This window comes from Mandrillus leucophaeus, unplaced genomic scaffold (assembly GCF_000951045.1).
Source record: "Mandrillus leucophaeus isolate KB7577 unplaced genomic scaffold, Mleu.le_1.0 Scaffold169, whole genome shotgun sequence".
NCBI lineage: Eukaryota > Metazoa > Chordata > Mammalia > Primates > Cercopithecidae > Mandrillus > Mandrillus leucophaeus.
Genome location: NW_012101687.1, coordinates 6,002,493 through 6,022,627, shown reverse-complemented (window position 1 = coordinate 6,022,627; position 20,135 = coordinate 6,002,493). Strand labels below are relative to the sequence as shown.

The 20,135-nt window shown below is 38.4% G+C and overlaps 1 protein-coding gene across 2 annotated transcripts in view; it reads left to right on the top strand.

Annotated features, from left to right (window-relative positions):
- PTPRR (protein tyrosine phosphatase, receptor type, R) overlaps window positions 1–20,135 on the top strand; it is a 309,826-nt gene that overhangs the window by 126,509 nt on the left and 163,182 nt on the right. The window contains exon 1 of one of the 2 annotated variants that reach the window (XM_011976644.1): window positions 11,820–11,986. The exons of the other annotated variant lie outside the window; for it this stretch is intronic. Within the exon in view, the coding sequence (XP_011832034.1) occupies window positions 11,966–11,986 (21 nt within the window). The 5' untranslated portion in view covers window positions 11,820–11,965. Of the gene's footprint in view, window positions 1–11,819; window positions 11,987–20,135 lie in introns of those variants that run through there. 2 annotated transcript variants of the gene reach the window in all.

The following is a 20,135-nucleotide window of genomic DNA, read 5'->3' as shown; positions in this document are numbered from 1 at the left end:
GGCTGAAGTGCAATAGCACAATCTCAGCTCACTGCAGCCTCCGCCTCCCTGGTTCAAGCGATTCTCCTGCCTCAGCCTCCTGAATAGCTGGGATTACCGGCATGCACCACCACACCCAGCTAATTTTTGTATTTTTAGTAGAGACGGGGTTTCACCATGTTGGCCAGGCTGGACTTGAACTCCTGACCTCAGATGATCCACCCGCCTCAGCCTCCCACAGTGCTGGGATTACAGGCATGAGCCACCACGCCTGGCCTCATTAATACTTTTGAGCCTCAGTTACCTCATTAGTAAATGAAAATAATACCTACTTTATGAATTTGCTGTAAAGATTAATTGGGTCAATGTGTTAAGTTTAAGTATTTGCAGTGACTGGGACATAGCAAGTGTTACCTAAGTGTTAGCTCTTCTTATTATTCTTGATATGAAACTTTATATATTCAAGTTTCTGCTTATTGCTCCTCTTAGCCCCATCCTTTTTTGCCCTAATCACTGACCTAGTGTGTCAGCAGGTTCCTGACTCTCTTTGATACCATATCTCATTTTGTAAGTACTCATGAACTTCCACATCAAGCTCTATAACCTAAGCACAAAAAAAAGAGAACAGTATGTCTAAAATGCAGTGGGTAAGGGGGGAAAGGGTTTAAACAAGTTTCAAGAGACAGGAAGCCGCTTGATCATGCACCTCTGGTGTTTTAGTATGCCTATTCTTTGATAGCTTTTGGTATTTTGTTTTAGCGAAATAGCCAAACTAATGTATGTGCCCACATTCATTACAGTCTCAAGCGCCTTCAAACATTGGTTGTTATATTCCCAGATGCTGGCTGCACCTCCAGGTAAATAGGTAGACTGAACATCAAAGAAACCAGAACTGTCTACGCTGTCATGTATTTTAACCATATCTTTGTGACTACTGGTTTCTTCTGAATCACCTGTTACAATGTGATTAATATTTATGATGAGCTACTAATTAAAAGGGCTGGCTGAGAAGCCTACCTGCTGCTGCTCTCTCTGAGATTCTGCCCCATGACCTGCCCTGCTACGTGACAAAGTGTTTGTGGCATGGATTATTATGGGTGCTGTAAATTTAAAAAACGGCTTGGACTGGACTTATTTTATAAAAACTCATCTCTTCTTTGAAATGATTTGCACATCAAACATTTAGAGTGCTCTTCTTTTTCTCATCACCAAAGATATTTTCTGATGTTTATTTCCAAGAAAGAGTTGACTTTTTGTTACTTAATGGAAATTTGAGAAATTTGATATCTATGTGAAAATATATACCCATAGGGTAAAAAATTCAGTTCTGTAACATCTTTAATGACAAAGAAATATAAATATTACATCTGAACACTGCTTGTTAGAAGTACAGATTAATTTCTCTCATGGCTCTTAATTTCTTTGAAATGTCATCTTGCCAAAGCTCAATATATAAAGATGAAGCTTTATTTTAGAGGAAATAAACATGTGATGCTGGGACCTCAATTGAAAATTTTAACAACTAAGGAATCAAGAACAATATACTTAAGTAATTATAAAATAATACATTGAGGTATGTCTAGATTTAAGAGTGTTTTATTTAATATAGGTACGTATAACATACATGTGGTATGTGTATATGGCATGCATATCCAACACATATAGACATAGACGTATCCTACATGGCTAAATGGTATACTTTAAGCTATAGGTACTCTGGACTGTTATTTGAGGATAAAAATTAATGTGTACACGTATGGTTAGGGAAGTAAGTGGAGCTTAGACTTCTCTTTCTCTGACTGGTGCCCTTAAAAGACTGCTTATGGAGGCCCTTATACTTCTTCTACCAAGATCCTTAGACTACTTTTTGTTATTTACTATTTCCTTCCACTTTTTATTATTTTCTGTTTGCCTGCATTTATTTATGCAACAAAAATCTATTGAGCACCTAGTTATGTACCAGGAACTAGGATAGGCACTGGGTTAAACAAGGCAAAGGGGCTCACTCCTCAAAGAGCTAACATTAAGATAACAAATAAGCCCACACAAATGGGGTTATTAGAGACTATAATAAGGTCTGTGTAAGATACATACCAGATACTGAGATAGAGAATGTGATGAGGGTGGGGGTGGGATGCTTCTTTAGATAAAATGATTAGAGCGGCCTCCATGAAGATGGGCATTTAAGCCAAGACCTGATGAATCAGAGTAAGCAGCATTTCAAGATTTGGCAGATCAACATTATGAACAGAAGGAAAGGTTTGCAAAACAGAAACTAGGGCAGTGTGGCTGGAGCACTGGAAAGAAAGACAGGGCCACTGACGTGAGCCAGAGACATAGATAATGGAGGGCTCTGTAAACTAGGGTGAGCTGTGGAGCGTGTTGTAAAAGCAGTAGGAAAAGACACCTTAAAGAGTTTCTGCACAGAACACATAAAATAGATTTGATCTAGTATATATTTTAAAAATATTTCTCTTGACGTTATATGAAGAATGGATTGGAAAGGGACAAGAATGGAAGCAGGGATGCTATAATAGTATCCCAAGACATAGGTGACAGTAGCTGAATTTGGTGCTGACAGTGGAGACAGATAAAAATGGGAAGATTTTCTTGTGTATTTGGAAGTAGAACTAACAGATCTGAGGATGGAGTGGGTGCGGTGAGGGAAGAACATGATTCACAGGTACTTCCCAGGTTTTTACTTGTATAATTGAATGATTAGTAGTTCCATTTACTAAAATGGGAATGTTAGAATGACAGGTTTAAAAATAATCAGAATCTCAATTTTGGGCACCTTGAATTTGAGATTCCTTTTAGACATCCCAACTGAGATACAAGGTTAAATATAAAAGTCTGTGGAACTCAGAGGAAAGACCCTGGCTGAAGACAGAGACATTTGGAAAATATCAGCACATAGAATGTGTAAAACATGGGACTGAATAACATTTCCTAGGGAAAGAGTACAGAAAGAGTAGAAAATAGAAAGTGTCCAGGCAGGAACCCTAAGCCTCATCAGCATTAAGAAGTTGAGTAGAGGAAGAGGAGCCAGTGAAGGAGATGAGAACGAACACCACTGGCATTGGAGAAAACCCAGGAATATATGATGCCACAGAAGCTAAGAGAAGAACGTTTCAAGAAGACAAGAGTACTCAATGGTGCCAAAATGATCCTGAGAACTAGATAAGGACACACAGTGTCTATTGGACGTGGCAGTATGGAGGTCATTGGTGAGACCATTGACATGATTGGTTTCTTTCTGTTGTTGAGATAATGTCAGATTAGAGTGATTGAAGAGTGTAACAGAGATGACAATGAGGCAGAAACCGTAGATGATTTGCTTGAAAATATTTTATGTGGAAACAAAGAAGTGGGACAATGGGTAGAGAGAGACGTGGAATCTATAAAGGTTTAATTTTCCAGGTAACTTACATATATTTATACACTTGTAGAAATAACCCAGTAGTGAAGGAGAAACTGATGATACAGAAAATGAAAAGGAAAGAAAATTCTTGAGAACACAGCAGGGGTGGGAGCATAAGTGGAGGGATTTTGCCTTTGATAAGAGCAGAAAAGAGCTTTCACAGTACTGTGAGGACAGAGATGAGGCCTTCATAACTACTGTATGCCCAACATTCCTTGGCATATATCAGAAACTCAATAAATATTTGTTGAGTGAATCAAGTAAACATTCATTCCAAGCCAGGGAAACAAAACAAGAGTACATCCAAAGAGAAAGCTTGAAAGAGCAAGGCATAGTCAAGAGCAAAGAGAAGGATATGACTTATCCATATTCCTTCATGAATTATTGCTTATTTTATAATGTGTTTAGACAATCTAGTTAATTTTTTTTTTTTTTTTTTTAAGACAGAGTCTTGCTCTGTACCCCGGGCTGGAGTACAGTGGCGCAATCTCGGCTCACTGCAACCTCTGCCTCCTGGGTTCAAGGGATTCTCCTACCTCAGCCTCCTGAGTAGCTGGGATTACAGGCGCACACCACCAAGCCCAGCTAATTTTTTGTATTTTTAGTAGAGACAGGGTTTCATCATGTTGGTCAGGCTGGTCTCGAACTCCTGACCTGATGATCCACCTGCCTTGGCCTCCCAAAGTGCTGGGATTACAGATGTGAGCCACTGCGCCCAGGTTTAGTTAAAAAATTTTTTTAAATCACACTGGATTTTTTTTTTTAATGTACAGCTACAGCCAATGTGGCATTTCATTAATTTCCTTTTCATGGTTTATTTATGTCTCTTGTGATCCCCTAAAAATGTAAATTCTCAAAGGAATTTAGGATGTGTTTTCTACCTTGGTAATTCATTTTTAGACACAGGGCAGGAATCTAATACATTTGTTGAGAAGCATGTAATTTTCCTTAGCTTCCATGATTATCTTTACCACTGATAAAATTACTGATTATGTTAAACCAAAACACATATTTATAAATCACATATCTATTTTGTCTTAAAGGTGCTACTTGGCACTTGGTAAGATTTAATTCACAGTCATAGAGTCAATGTTTATTTACAAGGCTAGGGAAAATATAATGTTAAAAAAAAAGTGTATATTCTAATGAGGGACACATAAACTCATTTTACTCACTTTTATTGTGTCTATGTCAGGGCAGTCAAATGAAATGGAAGGCAGATTATCTGTTATTAAAAATCTGCTAAATACAACTAGGCATGACGGCTCATGCCTATAATCCCAGCACTTTGGGAGGCCAAGGCAGGTGGATCACCTGAGATCAGGAGTTCGAGACCAGCTTGCCCAACATAGTGAAACCCTATCTCTACTAAAAATACAAAAATTAGCCAGGCATGGTGGCAAGCACCTGTAGTCCCAATTACTTGGCAGGCTGAGGCAGGAGAATCACTTGAACCCTGGAGACGGAGGTTGCAGTGAGCCAAGATCGCACCACTGCACTCCAGCCTATGTGACAGAGCAAGACTCTGTCTAAAAAAAAAAAAAAAAACAGAAATCTGCTAAATACATTTTGAACATATAGGACCCAATAAAATGTTTTTGACAGTTTGTTATTTAGCAATTGCCTTCCTCAAAATACATGGCAGTGAGCAGTACTCCAAAATCAAGTACCATAAAGTATGCACATCAAATAAGATGCATTTGATAACCAAACATATTTAAGATTTTTGTTTACTTTTTGTATCAAGAATAATTCTACTAATGACAATAAATCTTAAAACTTTGTCGCTGCCTTTGGGATAAAGAGAATAATAAATTTTGAGGTACTCATATATTTCTCCAGTTTGCAATACAAATAGAAATGATATTTATACACACTCTAATGGACTGTATGAATAATAAATGATGCAGCTATATTTTTATCATGGTAATAAAAAGTCAAAAATAATATACTCAGAAGAATTCTTATGAGTTAATAACAAACAGTGAATTTATTCTCACACATTCAGTGGATGAGGATTTATCTTATTTTAGGGTTACTATGAAATTTTCATTTGTGGTTTTCTGGAAAATCATCAAATGTTGATCACCTTTCTTATTATTCTGTTTTGAAGCTATTCCAACATCCTATTTACTTGAACTTGCTGGAGTCTTCAAAGAATATTATAGTTATATTTAGAAAGAATGTCACCTTAGGAAACAGGAGATGTAATTTAATATAAGTTGGGTGTGTAACAAAAGAGCCCCTGAGAAAGGGTCATTTGAACTGAGACCTGAATTTTGATAAATAGTAAGCCAGGTAAAAAATGACAAGGAGAATATGTTAGAGTATGTGGCATCCCAAAAGGTTTTTTTAAAAAAACAAACATACTGTCCTAGCCATACTAGCATGACAATAAGACTTGCATTATAACAGAGATTTGTAATCTCCCTACCCTCTCCCTTACCACACCCCTACACATCAATTATCACTAGATCTCTAGCCCTTCTCAATTGTCCCACTCTGAATCTCTAGAAGACATCCACTTTCTCTCATAAGAATGGTTCTTTTGGTTTTGCATGACATATGCAGAAGTGAAGTTTTCTGCCCTTACTCTCCACGTCACCTTCTATGGAATCTGTCACCTTCTGTGGGGTCTCCTGTGCACAGGAAATTGCCATAGCTGTTGGCAGTGCCATAGCTGTTGGCAGTGGTAGTATCTGCCCGTGGCTATGTCAGGATTTCCAGGATTGATCCCGATGTCATTGATATCTGCACCAAGGACACTGTTCTCTACTTGCTGCTGGGATTCAAGGTCCTGTGTCTAATCATTGAGGACCCATGTGTATTGATTAGCTGTCGGAGGCCCTCTGGGCTTGAAGCTCTGCACTAAATACCACCAAAGGAAAGGGAGTCTTCTCTTGTGTCTTTTCCTCCATTTGTGTGTGTTCCTTAGTTATGTATTTGCCCAAAATGTCGTAGAGGCTTCGTTTCATTTTGTTTTTATTTCAGACTTCATTTCCCCAGAGTTCTGACACAAGTTTTGATCTACGTTCCTCTTCCCTCCCCTCCATTTCACTCCAGTTTATTGTCCTTAAATTCCTCTTTTGAGACCTAGCCCTCAGGTCACTTAGGACAAATTTCATTCTGAGAAGTTCTTTAGTCATTCATGTAAATAGACACATAATTATTTCTAGCTCATAGTTCTTCTGGTTATGCCAGATTTTCCTGAATCCCCAGGTGGACACACCATTATTTCTAGCAATGGCCATTCTCATATTAGGTCTGTATTTTTGGCAACTGAGTTAAGCAACAAACATCTTTTACAAAATATTTTTATAATGTGATTACATGTACATTTTTAAAATTTCACATATGATTCCAGAATTTTCATCTGTTGTCTACGGGGGGACTCTAGAGACAGAATATCTGGGTTAACTAGCTAACATCTCCGCAATTTCTTCAAACACTGTTAAATAGTTCATTAGTAAAGAAATGTGGTTAGCTTGTGGTATATGAGGGAACTTCAAAAAGTTCATGGAAAATGGAATTAAAAGATAAAAATAAGAAATATAGATCTTATTTCTCAACAAAAGCTCCATTTTAAGTTCAAGACAATTTTGTAGACAATGATACCAGCCATTTAGTCTATCCCTAAGGAACTGAGGGTCCTGGGAATTTAACTATGTCAATATAATATTTTTTACATCATTAACTGAAGAAAAGTTGGTGCCCTTTAAATATATTTTAAGATTAGGAAACCAAAGTAAATGAGAAGAAGCCAAATCAGGACTGTAAGTTGGATGCCTAATGATTTCCCATCAAACCTCTCACAAAATCGCCCTTGTTTGATGAGAAGAATGAGCAGGAACATTCTTGTGCTGAAGAAGGACTCTCTGGTGAAGCTTTCCCAGGTGTTTTTCTAGTAACGCTTTGGCTAACTTTCTCACAACACTCTCATAATAGGTAGATGTCATTGTTCTGTGGCCCTCCAGAAAGTCAACAAACAAAATGTCTCGAGCATCCCAAAAGACTGTTGCCACGACCTTCACTCTTGACTGATTCTACTTTTGCTTTGACTGGACCACTTCCACCTCTTGGTAGGCATTGCTTTGATTATGCTTTGTCTCCAAGATTGTACAAGATTAAACATGATAAAGCCATTTTTAATCTCCTGTTACAATTTTTCAAATAAATGCTTCAGGATTTTGATCCCACTTACTTAGAATTTCCATTGAAAACTCTACTCTGATCTGGGCATGATTCTGACACCCAGCATGTTGAAACTTTGCTCAACTTTAATTTTTCATTCAGAACTGTGTAACCTGAACCAATTGATATGTCAATAGTATTGGCTATTGTTTCTGCTGTTAATCATTGTCCCTCTTCAATTAGGGCACAAACAAGATAAACATTTTCCTTGCAAATTGATGTGATCTGCACTGCAGGCTTTACATTCAACATTGTCTCATTCCTTCTTAAAACGAGTTATCCATTGGTAAACTGCTGATATCTTTGGTACATTGTCCCAATAAACTTTTAGTAGATCATTAATGATTTCACTATTCTTCTATCCAAACTTCACCATAAATTTGGTTTTTGTCTTTCCTTAAATAGAAAGAATTCTGCTAAAATTCTTCAATTTTGGAAGAATTAATGTCGCTCTGACAGGGGCTCTTTTCAAACTGATATCTCATTCTTCTTAGTGCCTCAAACTAGATCCTGTTCAGACATGTTACAAGTTCATTTCAGTTTATTTTGTGCAAAAAAAATTTTAATTGATGCATCTTTTTTTCACAATATGCATTTTCCATGAAGATTTTGAAGACCTCTCATATAACAGAAGTCAGCATGTGTACAAAATTTAGTGTTTTTCTTAATGTCTATCCCCTATATGAGAATTTTTAAATTATCTGAAACGTAAAGGTTTTAAACGGTCTTTAAAATAATTACATCTTATTGTCCATATTTTTTAAATGAGCTAATTGTAAGATATAAGTTTGAAATCTACATCACTTATGAGATGCCACTATTAGTAAATTATGACATAGATATGAGATATGACAAAAAAGTTCACCAAGAGACAACCATACTAAGCAGAATGGGTCCAATCTTTACTTGTCTCCTGAAGAATAGCCACATGACATAGTTGAAAAATTAAATATGGGGTAAGAAGGCCTAATTCTGCCACTTATTAGACGTCATTTAACCATTTTGAATTTCATCTGTGAAAATCTCTGCCCAACTTAATAATAACAAAACTACTTAATGGTAACATTTATTGAGTGCATATTAGGTTCCAGGCAACACCCTACACATCTTAGAAGCTTTCTCAATCAATCCCCTTAACAACTTCAGACACAGTAGACCATTATCTTCTCTTTCAGATGAAGAAACTGACCTTGTGAGAGGTTAAGTAACTAGCCCAGGTTTATCCAGCTGAGTTGAAGAGTTATGCTTCAGACCCAGACAGTCTGACTTGGAATCATAGCACTTAACTGGTGTGCTGTACCTAATGGGAAATGATGTCCAAATGCGGAGAGTGGTATTAACTCTGAAATCACTGTGGTTTTTTGCCTCTGAGATATGTGGTTGAAGCAAGTCATTTCTCAAAAATAGCCACTGCATTCTCTGTAACAGTCAACTGCCATCATTTTCCAGATAGACATGGTAATTTTGTATTTTAAAAATATCTGCAATTGGCTCAACAAAATATTTTATTCAAATTCCATCACCCACAACTATTTTGCATTTTTTGGATCTTATAAAACCATTACATCTTATAGACTAACAGATTTATGTAGTTGTAATTACCATATACATATATTTGCATTATGTTTATTTTACCTAATATTATAGACCTTTATTCATTCATCCGAAAGATATTTATTGAGCTTCTGCCATAAGCCAAGCATTATCTAGGCTCTGTGGATCATCAGTAAGCCAAACAGCCAAAATCCTTGCTCTTTTGAAGCATACCTTCTAATAGGAACAGAACATAACACATCAATGATGAGAAGTGCTAAGGAAAAAAATAATAAGGCAAGGTAAGGAGGCAGACGGTGACAGGAAGGGTGGTATTCTAAAAAAGTCTGATTAGCGGAGGCATCTCTGAAAAGGTAATGTTTCGGTAGAGACTTGAATGAAGGGACGGAGTGAGCCCTGCAGATATCTCAGAGAGAGGATTTCTAACAGTGAGACAGTTTAAAAAGGCTCTGAGGCTGGCGGGGGCTTGGTGTGTTTGAAAAGCAGCAAGGAGACTAAAATGAAGTGGAAGACGAGGAAGAGTGGTGGAAGATGGGGGGGTGCTATTAGAGAGATCAAATAGGACCATGTCAGATTATAATTTTATTCTGAATGAGTTAGAAGTCTTCAGAGGGTTTTTTAAAAAAAGTACTGGCATGATCTAATTTATGGCTTCAGAAATTACTCCAGGTTTTTGCAGAAAATAAACTATAAAAGGCAGAATGGAAGCAGGGAGACCTGCTTTGGCAGTGGCTTTGGCCCATGATAGATGTGGAGGTGGTAGAAATGGTCTTATTCTGAAAATTGTTCATAGTTAATGCTAACCGGTTTTACCAACTCTGGAGGGAAAGAAGGGAGACAAGAATGATGGCTGGTTTGTTTTTGTTTTTTGTTTTTTGTTTTTGAGATGGAGTCTCCCTCTGTCACCCAGGCTGGAGTGCAGTGGTGCGATCTCGGCTCACTGCAACCTCTGCCTCCTGGGATGGTTGGTTTTTTAACTTGAGCGCAGGAAAGATTGAAGTTGCTAGTTATGGAAAGGAAGAGAATTGACAGAGGAACAGATGCAGGGTAGAGGTGAGTAGAGTAGGAATCAGGAGTTCAGTGTGGACAAGATCCAGTTAGTTATCTAAGGAGGTATGTCAAGGATGCAACTGGATGCATGAGTCTTGAGTTCTAAGGGAGAGATCCTGCTTAATTTGAGACTATAGAGGAAAAGAAGAGAATAAGAATTGAGCATTGGGCTGTCCATTGTATAGAGGTGAGGAAGATGAGGACAAATAAGCAAAGGAAACTTGAAAAGGAATGGCCAATGAGAAGCAAAAGTAAGAAAATGTGGCACCCTGGAAGCCTAGGCAGGAAACGGTATCAGGGCAGAGGAAGGAATCATTTGTGTAAAGGAGGAAAGTCAACAGGAGGAAGATTAAGGATTGAACATTGGATGTAGCAATTCTGGTTTAGTTTAACAGGAGCTGATACAGGGAGAATGGGAGGTGGAAAGAGGAATTAGAAACAATAAATATGGGCAACTCTTTTGAGACCTTTTGTTTAAACTGTGATTAACAAAAAGAAACGGTAGCTGGATAACAGGATATTTGGATTTGTTCGGCTTTTGTTTTAATGTGAGAAATATTATAACACATTTGAATATAAATTAGAAAGATCTAGTAGAAAGGGTGAACTAATGATGCAGGAATGAAAGGAAGAATTAGACAATTATATCCTGTTGATGTCACATTATCCTTTTTACTGTTGATGTAACATTATCCTTTTTACTGTTGATGTTCATTTAAGTTGCTTCTGATTTTTTACTATTATGTCGCAAAGCAAATATTTGTGCCTGCTTATTTTTTATTCATTGAGATCATTTTCTTAAGATAAATTTGCAGATAGGGAATTACTGGATTAAAGATGATGAACATTTTTAAGACTCTTAACACTGTCCTATTGCCTTAACATCAATTCCATGTGCCTAGTAATGTATAAATGATTAAGTTTTATTGCAACCTTGCTAGAGTTCTGTCATATAACTTGAGTCCATAATTCATGGAATTCCTACTGTTTCAACTACCCTTTTTCTATCAGACTATTAGCTTCTAAAAGACGGAGATAATGTCTTAATTTTTTCTTGCCATCTATTTTTTAGACCAAATATTTCTCTAATAATAATACAACAGTTATCTGAAATCCCTCTGGGTTCAATCGTAATGGTATGCGTATGGTATGGTGAGAAAAAAAATCATCAGTTTTAAAATCAGACCAACCAGTATTTGAATCCCAGATTTGTTACTTTGCCTCTGATTGAGTCCCTTTAATTTGCCCATCAATATAAAAATTAATAATAATCCTTGTTTCTAAGTCATGCTGACTGCTAAAATAAGATATCTGTAAAGCCCCTAGCACCAAGTAAGAAAATTTTGGTGGAAATAGTGGAACTTTGAAAAGAAATTTGTGCTTATTATGAAAATAGCTTATGAGCATTTAATATTTTTTAAGTCAGGAAGATAAAAACATTCCTCATTCAACACACCTTGTCCACAGCCCATAAAGTTCTCATCTTACAGTTTTGCTAATTCCCATGGAAAAAAAATCCCCATGAATTTCAATTCTAGTAAACTGTTGAAACAGCAAGCACCTGGGATATCTCTTGGGAAAGTACAGGCTGCTACAGTAGACCTGGGATCCGCAGTGTCTCTAGAAATAGTACCAGGCGGTTACCTCCAGGTGACTAAATGAGGCTTCATCTCAGCACACAAGCTTAGAAAGCTTTACGATTAGTCCTGCTTGCTATGGTGAGGAAATAACACAAAGAACAGTACCAATGGAAGCCAACTTCATCACAACATGCAGTCAGTTTCCAAACAGGTAAGATAATCTCTCATGACAGGCAGAGGGTCCTTGGTGTAATGTTGAGAGCTTAGAAGGGTAAATATTAAGATTTATGTCTATATCTGTTCATGTAAATGTAGATAAATGAGTCAGCATAGAACCTCTGTGATATCTAGGGAAATATCTTTAGCCTAAAAGTCTGAAATTAAAAGAAAATGCTATGCAACCATTCAAAATATCTTAATAAAGATCCTACCACAATCATAAGGAGTTTCTTATAAAATTCATAATCATCCTAAGGAGAGTAGAATTACAAATATGTTCACTTGAACAGAACTCAAAAGTTCGTAAAGGACCTTGAGTGGAGCAGATATTTTCTTTGTTTTGTTTAGTGTGGTTCCCACACTGACATCGGGGAAAAGATGACTACGACTAGAAACGAAAATTGAGAGAGGATTACAGTGGGTTAATTCACTAAATCTAGACATTTGTATAATATTGACATCCCGGGTACCCTGTGTTTGTGTGCAGACTTCACTAAAACACTAGTCAGTAGCTTCTGTTATAATTGCATGTGGGGTCCAGTGAGTGAGAGTCAGTGCTATGAGACATCATCAGCTAAATTCCCAGCTGGGGAACTCAGCTTTGTTGTTTTTCATCAGTAAACCAAGAACCTTGCTCTAACGTTGACTTAAATATGGCTCTTGTTAAAAATGATATATATATTTATTAGTTAATCTGTATAGAAAGTGCTATCCTCAGGTGAAAAACCTCGCACGATGTTTATTTCACTTGTTTATTTCAAAAAGTATGTATTTAGTTTCCACTGTGTTCTAGGCATTGTACAAAGTTCCAGACCACAAAGATTAAAAATAAGAATTTAGTTTGAATATTTAAAAACAATATAATGATTCTGCTGTTGGTACAAAGTTACAGATAATTTTAATTTTATCTGTGGTCCTTGATGATGAATCACAATGTCAAAAAATAATGCATCTGGTGTTTACATCCATCTTAATAACAAAATTGGATTAACTTTCTGTCTGATTCAATATTGCAGAAAACAGTAATCAAGATGGCCCAAATAAATTATTTGATTCAAGAAGTCAAGCTCTGTTTCCCACAAAATAAAGGGCTGCCAGATTTGATTTTATTTTTTTAAGTACATCTCTGGTGTGAGACATGAGCAGGTAATAATGCCAAATTATGGCTTGGCAAGAATTTCCAAGCAGGATTTAGGGCTTAGCAGCAAGATTTCAGACTAAAGGGAAAGGAAAGTTTTTAGTGATTTTCTTTTAATATTTGTTGCATATATAGTTTTTAATATGAGGAGGACTAACCTGTTTAAATCTATCATTTAAAAGAAATCAAGCTTTAAAGAAGATGTGGCTTCTTAGCCTTGTACACCAAAATATATTGCCCTACAGCATTCATAGTCTTCAAGTTAATTTTTAAAATTGCTATTGCGAATTACTCAGTTGATAATTGATGCTGGATTCTGTTGTATCAAATTAGCCATTTCTATATTTAGCTATCACAAAAAGGAATAAGCTATAAATAGTCTCCCTTGTTTTTCTGATCAATATATGCACTTCTAACAATTTAATAATTAGATCAGACATAGTGCAATCCTAATAAATACCATGACCCCAATCTTCCTAAAAGAAAAAAAAAAGAATCTTACTGTGGTAATTGAGAAGTAATAACAGGATGAAATAGGCAGAGTCATGTTGTGCTTTAAAGTTATGCTGCAGACAACATCACTCAGAATCTTTCTTTTCTAGAAATGAGATGGTTCTCAAGGTGCTAATCACTAAAATAACACATTGTGGAAAATTATATGCTTGTTGTTATTTTGCCATATCCTTCTTCAGTTGAAAGGACCACAAAAACACTAGCTAAATCTTATTCCACACTCTGCCTTTATTCATTTTAACTATGCAGAAAATTATTAATTCCCCCTGTGACAGAAAAAATCAAGATTACTAGGAATAAAAGTTGAAGGACATTAAATCAGAGTTTTTATTTGCATCTTAAAAGCACATGCCAATAAACCTCATTTCATTTTACCGTGTTTCTTGGAGAATTGTGTAGTTCACCGGAAGAGTGAAAACACAGAATCCTATTACAGCCATTGAAGTGAAACATAAACTACTTTGTGGAGGGAATAAAAATAAAAGTAAAAGTATAACACCCTTCCACGGAGCATTAGACTTCAAACTACCCTTGTAATCAGACTGATGTTTCAGAGCTTGTGTGGTCTCTGTGCCCCTTCAGAGCTTAAGCTTTTGCACGTGATCAGCTGAAAGTCCCAAAAGAATCTATTCCTGTTGATTGAATATAAGCACATAAAAGGTAGCCATCTCCTTATTTCACCTACATCTGAAATAAAGCTCCAATGACCTGTAAGGATTGTTAATTTCTTAATTTAAAAAAAAAAGTAGTATTTATATATTCAATGACTCAGGACAGTATCAGTTTATGACTAGAATGCAAAGTTCTTGGGGGCTGAAGGATTATTATTTTGCCCATGTATATCTACTTCTAAGCATCCCTAAATGTCACTTCGAAGTAATCTTGGTCTCAATTCTTACTGAACAGTGTAGTGAAAAGTCTTCTTTGACCTTTCAGAAAAGCTCCATGAATGAAGAAGTCAGGGCTGTGATGATTAGAATTTTGTTATTTTGATGGTGCTGGATGTAGAAACCTGAATTTGTCTGACCTCGTTTTTCAGACATTTGCCTGAGTGTTGAGCTTTTGTCCACACAGGGTTTCTGCCTGACCCTGATTCCAGTCATTTTCAACTCAAGCTTTGGCTCCTGGGCTCTGCCATCAGCATGAGAAATACTGAAGGAAGGGGAGGGGAGTGATAACTGAGGGGAGGCTGAAAGAGAACAAAGAACAAGAATAACTGGGAAAAATAACATCCCAATAAAAGATTGAAAACATAATCGGGGGAGTGGAAGGTGGAAAGTTCTGTTGACTCAAACATATAATAATGAGAATTGAATACTCTGTTAAAAGCAAGTAACTCGCTATTATGTTTGTTTACTGTACCCAGGATAATATCTATTTGTGGTTAAATCGTGATTTTTCTCCTGTCTCTAAAGAACTTTGCATTAAATCTGTTTTCTTCTATTTCATCCATAGACCTGTCTGTAACTTTTATAAAAATATTTTTACAAGCATAAATGGACATGAAGTCACAAAGTACAGAAATGATACTATCATAAAAAGTATACAGAGTATTATTTCAGATTTTATGGAAGCTTTATCTCCTCCAGTGAATTTGTACTTGAAAGAGTGGAGACCTTCACCATTTCATAATTTTTAAAAACAGCTTATAAGGATGGGGGCTTACTCAAAATTGTATAGAATTTAAAATTTCCAGAACAATGTACAAAAATTCTTCATTTAATTTCTAAATTTTAGGTCTTTGCAGGTGAAAGAAAAGTTTTTATCACAAGAATGTTATTAGGGGATGTGAAAGGGGACACTAATTAAGAGGTAATATTAAAATAGATGACAGAGATTAATGAAATGAAGGAAAAACTAGGTTATAAAAAGCATTTCAAATGAGTAGGATACAGGATTCTATTCTAAATCATTAAATTTGGCTTTGTTTCAATATTAATATTTAATTTGTAGTGGTACAAATGAAAAGAAAGATGAATATGAATTTAATTCAATGTCTTTAAAGAGTCTTCTACACGATTTAGGATTTGAGTTGCATGTTCACAGAAGCTGTAATGTGAAGGGGCAGGATGGAGAGTGAATGGAAACAGAGATACTGAACTCAAATAACTGTTCTTAAAATGTGCCGTTTTGACCTTCAACCTCGAATATATATATTCTCTCCAGAAACAAATGACAGCATTTCAGCAAGACCAAATTGTTTTGACCCTTGCTTTTTCCTGGGGCCTAGAGTTTCTGATTGACTTTTGGTGAAAGCTCCTTAACAAGTATAATAATCATTAACTGTAAACACTGCAAATCCAACCAGGCCACTTTTTAATGTTGATATTATTACTATTCTGGTTACTACGTTCAAGAGCTTCATTTCATCAACAAAGTTGTTCCTCCACTTCCCCTTGTACTGAATATTCAAAGAAGTCACTAAACTAATCTTTGTCAACATTGATGTGTAGTAAACACATATCTTCAAGCCTAGTTTACTGTTACCTTTTATCTGCCACTTCCAGCTGTTTTATAGCTAATAGTGACGTCAGTGGTGGCCATCTGGTGCGGCGGCTGCCATCACGCCGGCCGCTGCAGGGAGGGTATCGGGAGGAGGCAGACAGACCCCCCCAACAGCAGCCCGCTGCCCTGGGGAACGCCCAGTGGGGCGGGGCTGGGTTGTGCTCGGGGCAAGGGGGAGCTCTGGCTAGCCCCTGAGCTCCTGGGCCACAGGCGGAGCTCCGAGAGACAGGTAGAGCTCTCGGCAGCATCCATCCAGCCCCGCTACTAGCGCAAGCCCAGCAAGGACCTAGAGCCCCTGCCTCAGGCTGCCAGGGGGCGTGGCCAGGTGCCCTGCTCCATGGAGCCTGCGGAGCTGGCATAAGCGAGAGCCCTGCCTCTTCCAAGTTGGCAAGTGGGAGCTCCCCAGGTGCAACTGCAGGTGTCCAGGCCACCGCTGCAACCTGGGCACCCCTGTGCTCTCGGGAGCTGGGAGTAGGCAGAAGCCCCGCCCTCCTGGGCAAGGCTGCAGCTGCCCAAGTCAGGGCTGCGGATCTAGGCCTCCTGCTCCGCTGGGCAAGCAGGAACCTGCTTCCTCTGCTCCCAGCTGCAGCCACCCAAACCTGAGTTGCAGACCCAGGCATCCCTGCATTCTTACCCTTGCAGGCTGGAGTGCCTGTTTCTGCTGCCTGACTTCTCCCTACTCTGGGCACCTGCTCTCATCTGGGAGCAGGGTTGGGGCTGAGCCCACTGCTCAGGGCAGTGCTGACGTGTCAGCCCTCCACAGCCTTATACCCCCCAGACTTTGGGTGCCAAAAAGAGGGGAAACTAAAGGGGGACTGAGGGCAGCTGAATGCTGACCTGCAGGTGTCTCTTGGTTCCAGCAGCCTGGGCACCATGGATGGCCATGGGAGGCAGGCTCCTGGGCAGAAAATGGCAGGTCCCCAGTAAAGCCTGGGGGCCGGGGCTGCCAGTCCTGCAGACCCAGAGCAGGAGCTCATGGTGCTTTTTCCTGGGCCCACCCATGGCTGCCTATGAACTAATTAACATGCACTTCCCCACCCTCTGAGACCCATAAAGGCCTCAGCCAGAGCAGGCAGAGGGTGGAGAGATGAAGAGGGAGAGGGGACAACCAGCTGCAGACAGGAGCTATCCTCTCTGCTGAAAGTAGGAGAGGACAGAACAATCAGCTACGGAGAGGAGGTACCCTCTCTACTGAGAGTTTCAGAGACCTGGGGAGATGGGACTACCAGCTGCAGAGAGGAACAATCCTTTCCAGGGCCTCCTCTCTGTTGACAGCAGTAGATGTCTGGACGACCAGTAGCAGAGAGGAGCTACCCTCTCCAGGGCCTCCTCTCTGCTGAGAGCTGAACACTCCACAGATGACCAGCCTACAGAGAAAAGCTATCAACTGTGGGTCTGCACTGAGCTGTTCTAACACTTAATAAAGCTCATCTTTGTCTTGTTCACCCTTCACTTGTCTACATACCTCATTCTTCCTGAATGCAGAACAAGAACTTGGGCAAAGGTGCCACCAGCCACAGAGGTTTCTGGCCAGAAAATTGACACCCCAAAGATCCGCTATGAATAGCTCACGTAGGGTCCACATTAAAGGCTATGAAAGGGATGCATGTGTCAGGTGAAGAAACTGAGCCTCATTTTCTTCTACTGAGAAGAAATTTGACCAAGGCCACTCAACCCAGGTTTGAACCCAAGTCTGCCTTACTAACCCCTATCTTAACTATTATTTGATACTGTGGCAGTTTTTGATTGGTATTTGCTCTCCTACCTGCGACATCTGAACACACAAAAACATTTATTTTGTTAAGCTGTGCTCAGGCTCCCTAGCAGTTTAGAAAACAGGCAAGCACTTTTAAATGTGTGAGCACAAAATTCAAGAAGCTCCTGAATATTGTCCTTGTCCACAAGGTCTTACCCTTTATAAACAAGAAATTTCGGTATCTTTTCTCACTCTCTATCAATACTCATTTAGCTCTTTTGTGAATTGTTTTAATTAGCTTATCAATTGATCATAACAACTGAGCAAAGATATGAAAAACTCATGAAGTTGGTATTGTAACTGTTTATGAAATGTCTCAACGTATTATTTTTACCAATACTGTTAGTATTGTTATTTCATGTGTTAAAAGGGGTAGCTCATCAGTAATATAAGGAGCTTAAGAAGGAAGAGTAAGTCATCTTAAGACACTGTTGCTGTAGTATAAAGGTCATAGTTATTTAAAACTATGGGGACAAAATGTATTCTCTCTGTTTACCATCCTCTTTACCCTTTTGTTCTGACCAAAATTGGTCTGGGTGTCCTGCCTATTTCTTCATTATACCTCACTCCTTCACCTCTTAAAAGGGTCAATATACTAACAACATACTAATTTTAGTTTACTAAGACCAAATTGTACCAACCCTTAAAAACTCACTCAATAACCTTTGGCATAAAAAAGTCTGCAGTTGTACAGAATGCACCTATATGGCTGCGCAAGGAACTTGCACTTTTCATGTGAGTTGCAGTGAGGATCACATGGCCTCCCAATGCACCTTGAATCACATTTTGAGTATCAGGACTTAAAGGCTTCCAATTACTTACTCATTAACACATCAGACAGCCTTTTTCTTTTCACATTTTCCTTAATCTCCAGCAGTATCTGGCTCTGTTGAGAAACCTCTTTTGGAAACTCTCTACTCCTGACTTCCATAACACCATTTACCATGATGTTTCTCTGACCTGTCTACAAGCATAGATATCTGTGTTGAAATAAGGCCACCTAGCAATAAAAGTTGTAAAGTTGTAGAGCCCATTTTTTTTGTCTGACTTTTTGGTGCCATGTATTGGTGTTTTAATGGAAAAGACATAACAGCTCTCTGTCCTGCCTGGAAAAGACAGAGGAATTGGGCTTATGGAGATCAAAATGTCAATTCTATTGCTGACAGAGCTGCTGAATTTGTGACTTCAAAGCATGAAAGTGATATTCTTTTATGACTGCATCTGCTTCAAGCAAATTTTCTCACCAGTCACAGGCAGCAATGGTAAACCGCAGCACTCCCCTACAGGGACAATGGCTTTGGGGCTTACTTTACCACTTGCAAAGAACAGACCAGATTATATGGTCTTTACAGGCAGGCAGAACCCTAAAGGAAAGCACAGAGCTACACATGCCCCACTATCTTATTCCAAATGCACCAATTACACAAGTCACTTTCCCTCTCCTAGGGAGACTGACGAGAGGAAGAATCCAGGAATATTGTTATATTAAAATTGCTACCACACAGAATAAAACATCAGGACTGGGTAATAAAGTGTTTCCTGCCCATATAATGGAAAGTGGAAAGCCATAGAAATGTAGTAGCTATAGCATCACTTTAAAATGGATAAATATTTGTATGATATATGTGGGTATATGCATATATACATTATATGATATAACCTATGTATCAGGAAAAAAAAAAAAAAAACTAACACTAAAAATACCACAACCTTATCCCAGTATGATGGGATACATGATTATCCCAAAAGAAATAATACTTATTTCTCTTTTCTAATTCGTTATGTTTTCTAAATGTTCTATCATATGCATTAACTTATATAATTAGAAAGGTAAATTTTAAAACTCAAATTAGCAGGAAATGGGCACTAACACTGGATACATTTGAATTTAATGTACAATCAATATAGCATAAAATATATATTGATATTGCCTACTAAAAGTGAGTTTCAGCCGGGCACGGTGGCTCGCGCCTGTAATCCCAGCACTGTGGGAGGCCAAGGCAGGTGGATCACGAGGTCAAGAGGTCAAGACCATCCTGGCCAACATGGTGAAACCCTGTCTCTACTAAAAATACAAAAATTAGCTGGGTGTGATGGTGGGCACCTGCAGTCCCAGCTACTTGGGAGGCTGAGGCAGGAAAATCACTTGAACCCAGGAGGCGGAGTTGGCAGTGAGCCATGATTGTGCCACTGCACTCCAGCCTGGGTGACAGAGCGAGATTCCGTCTG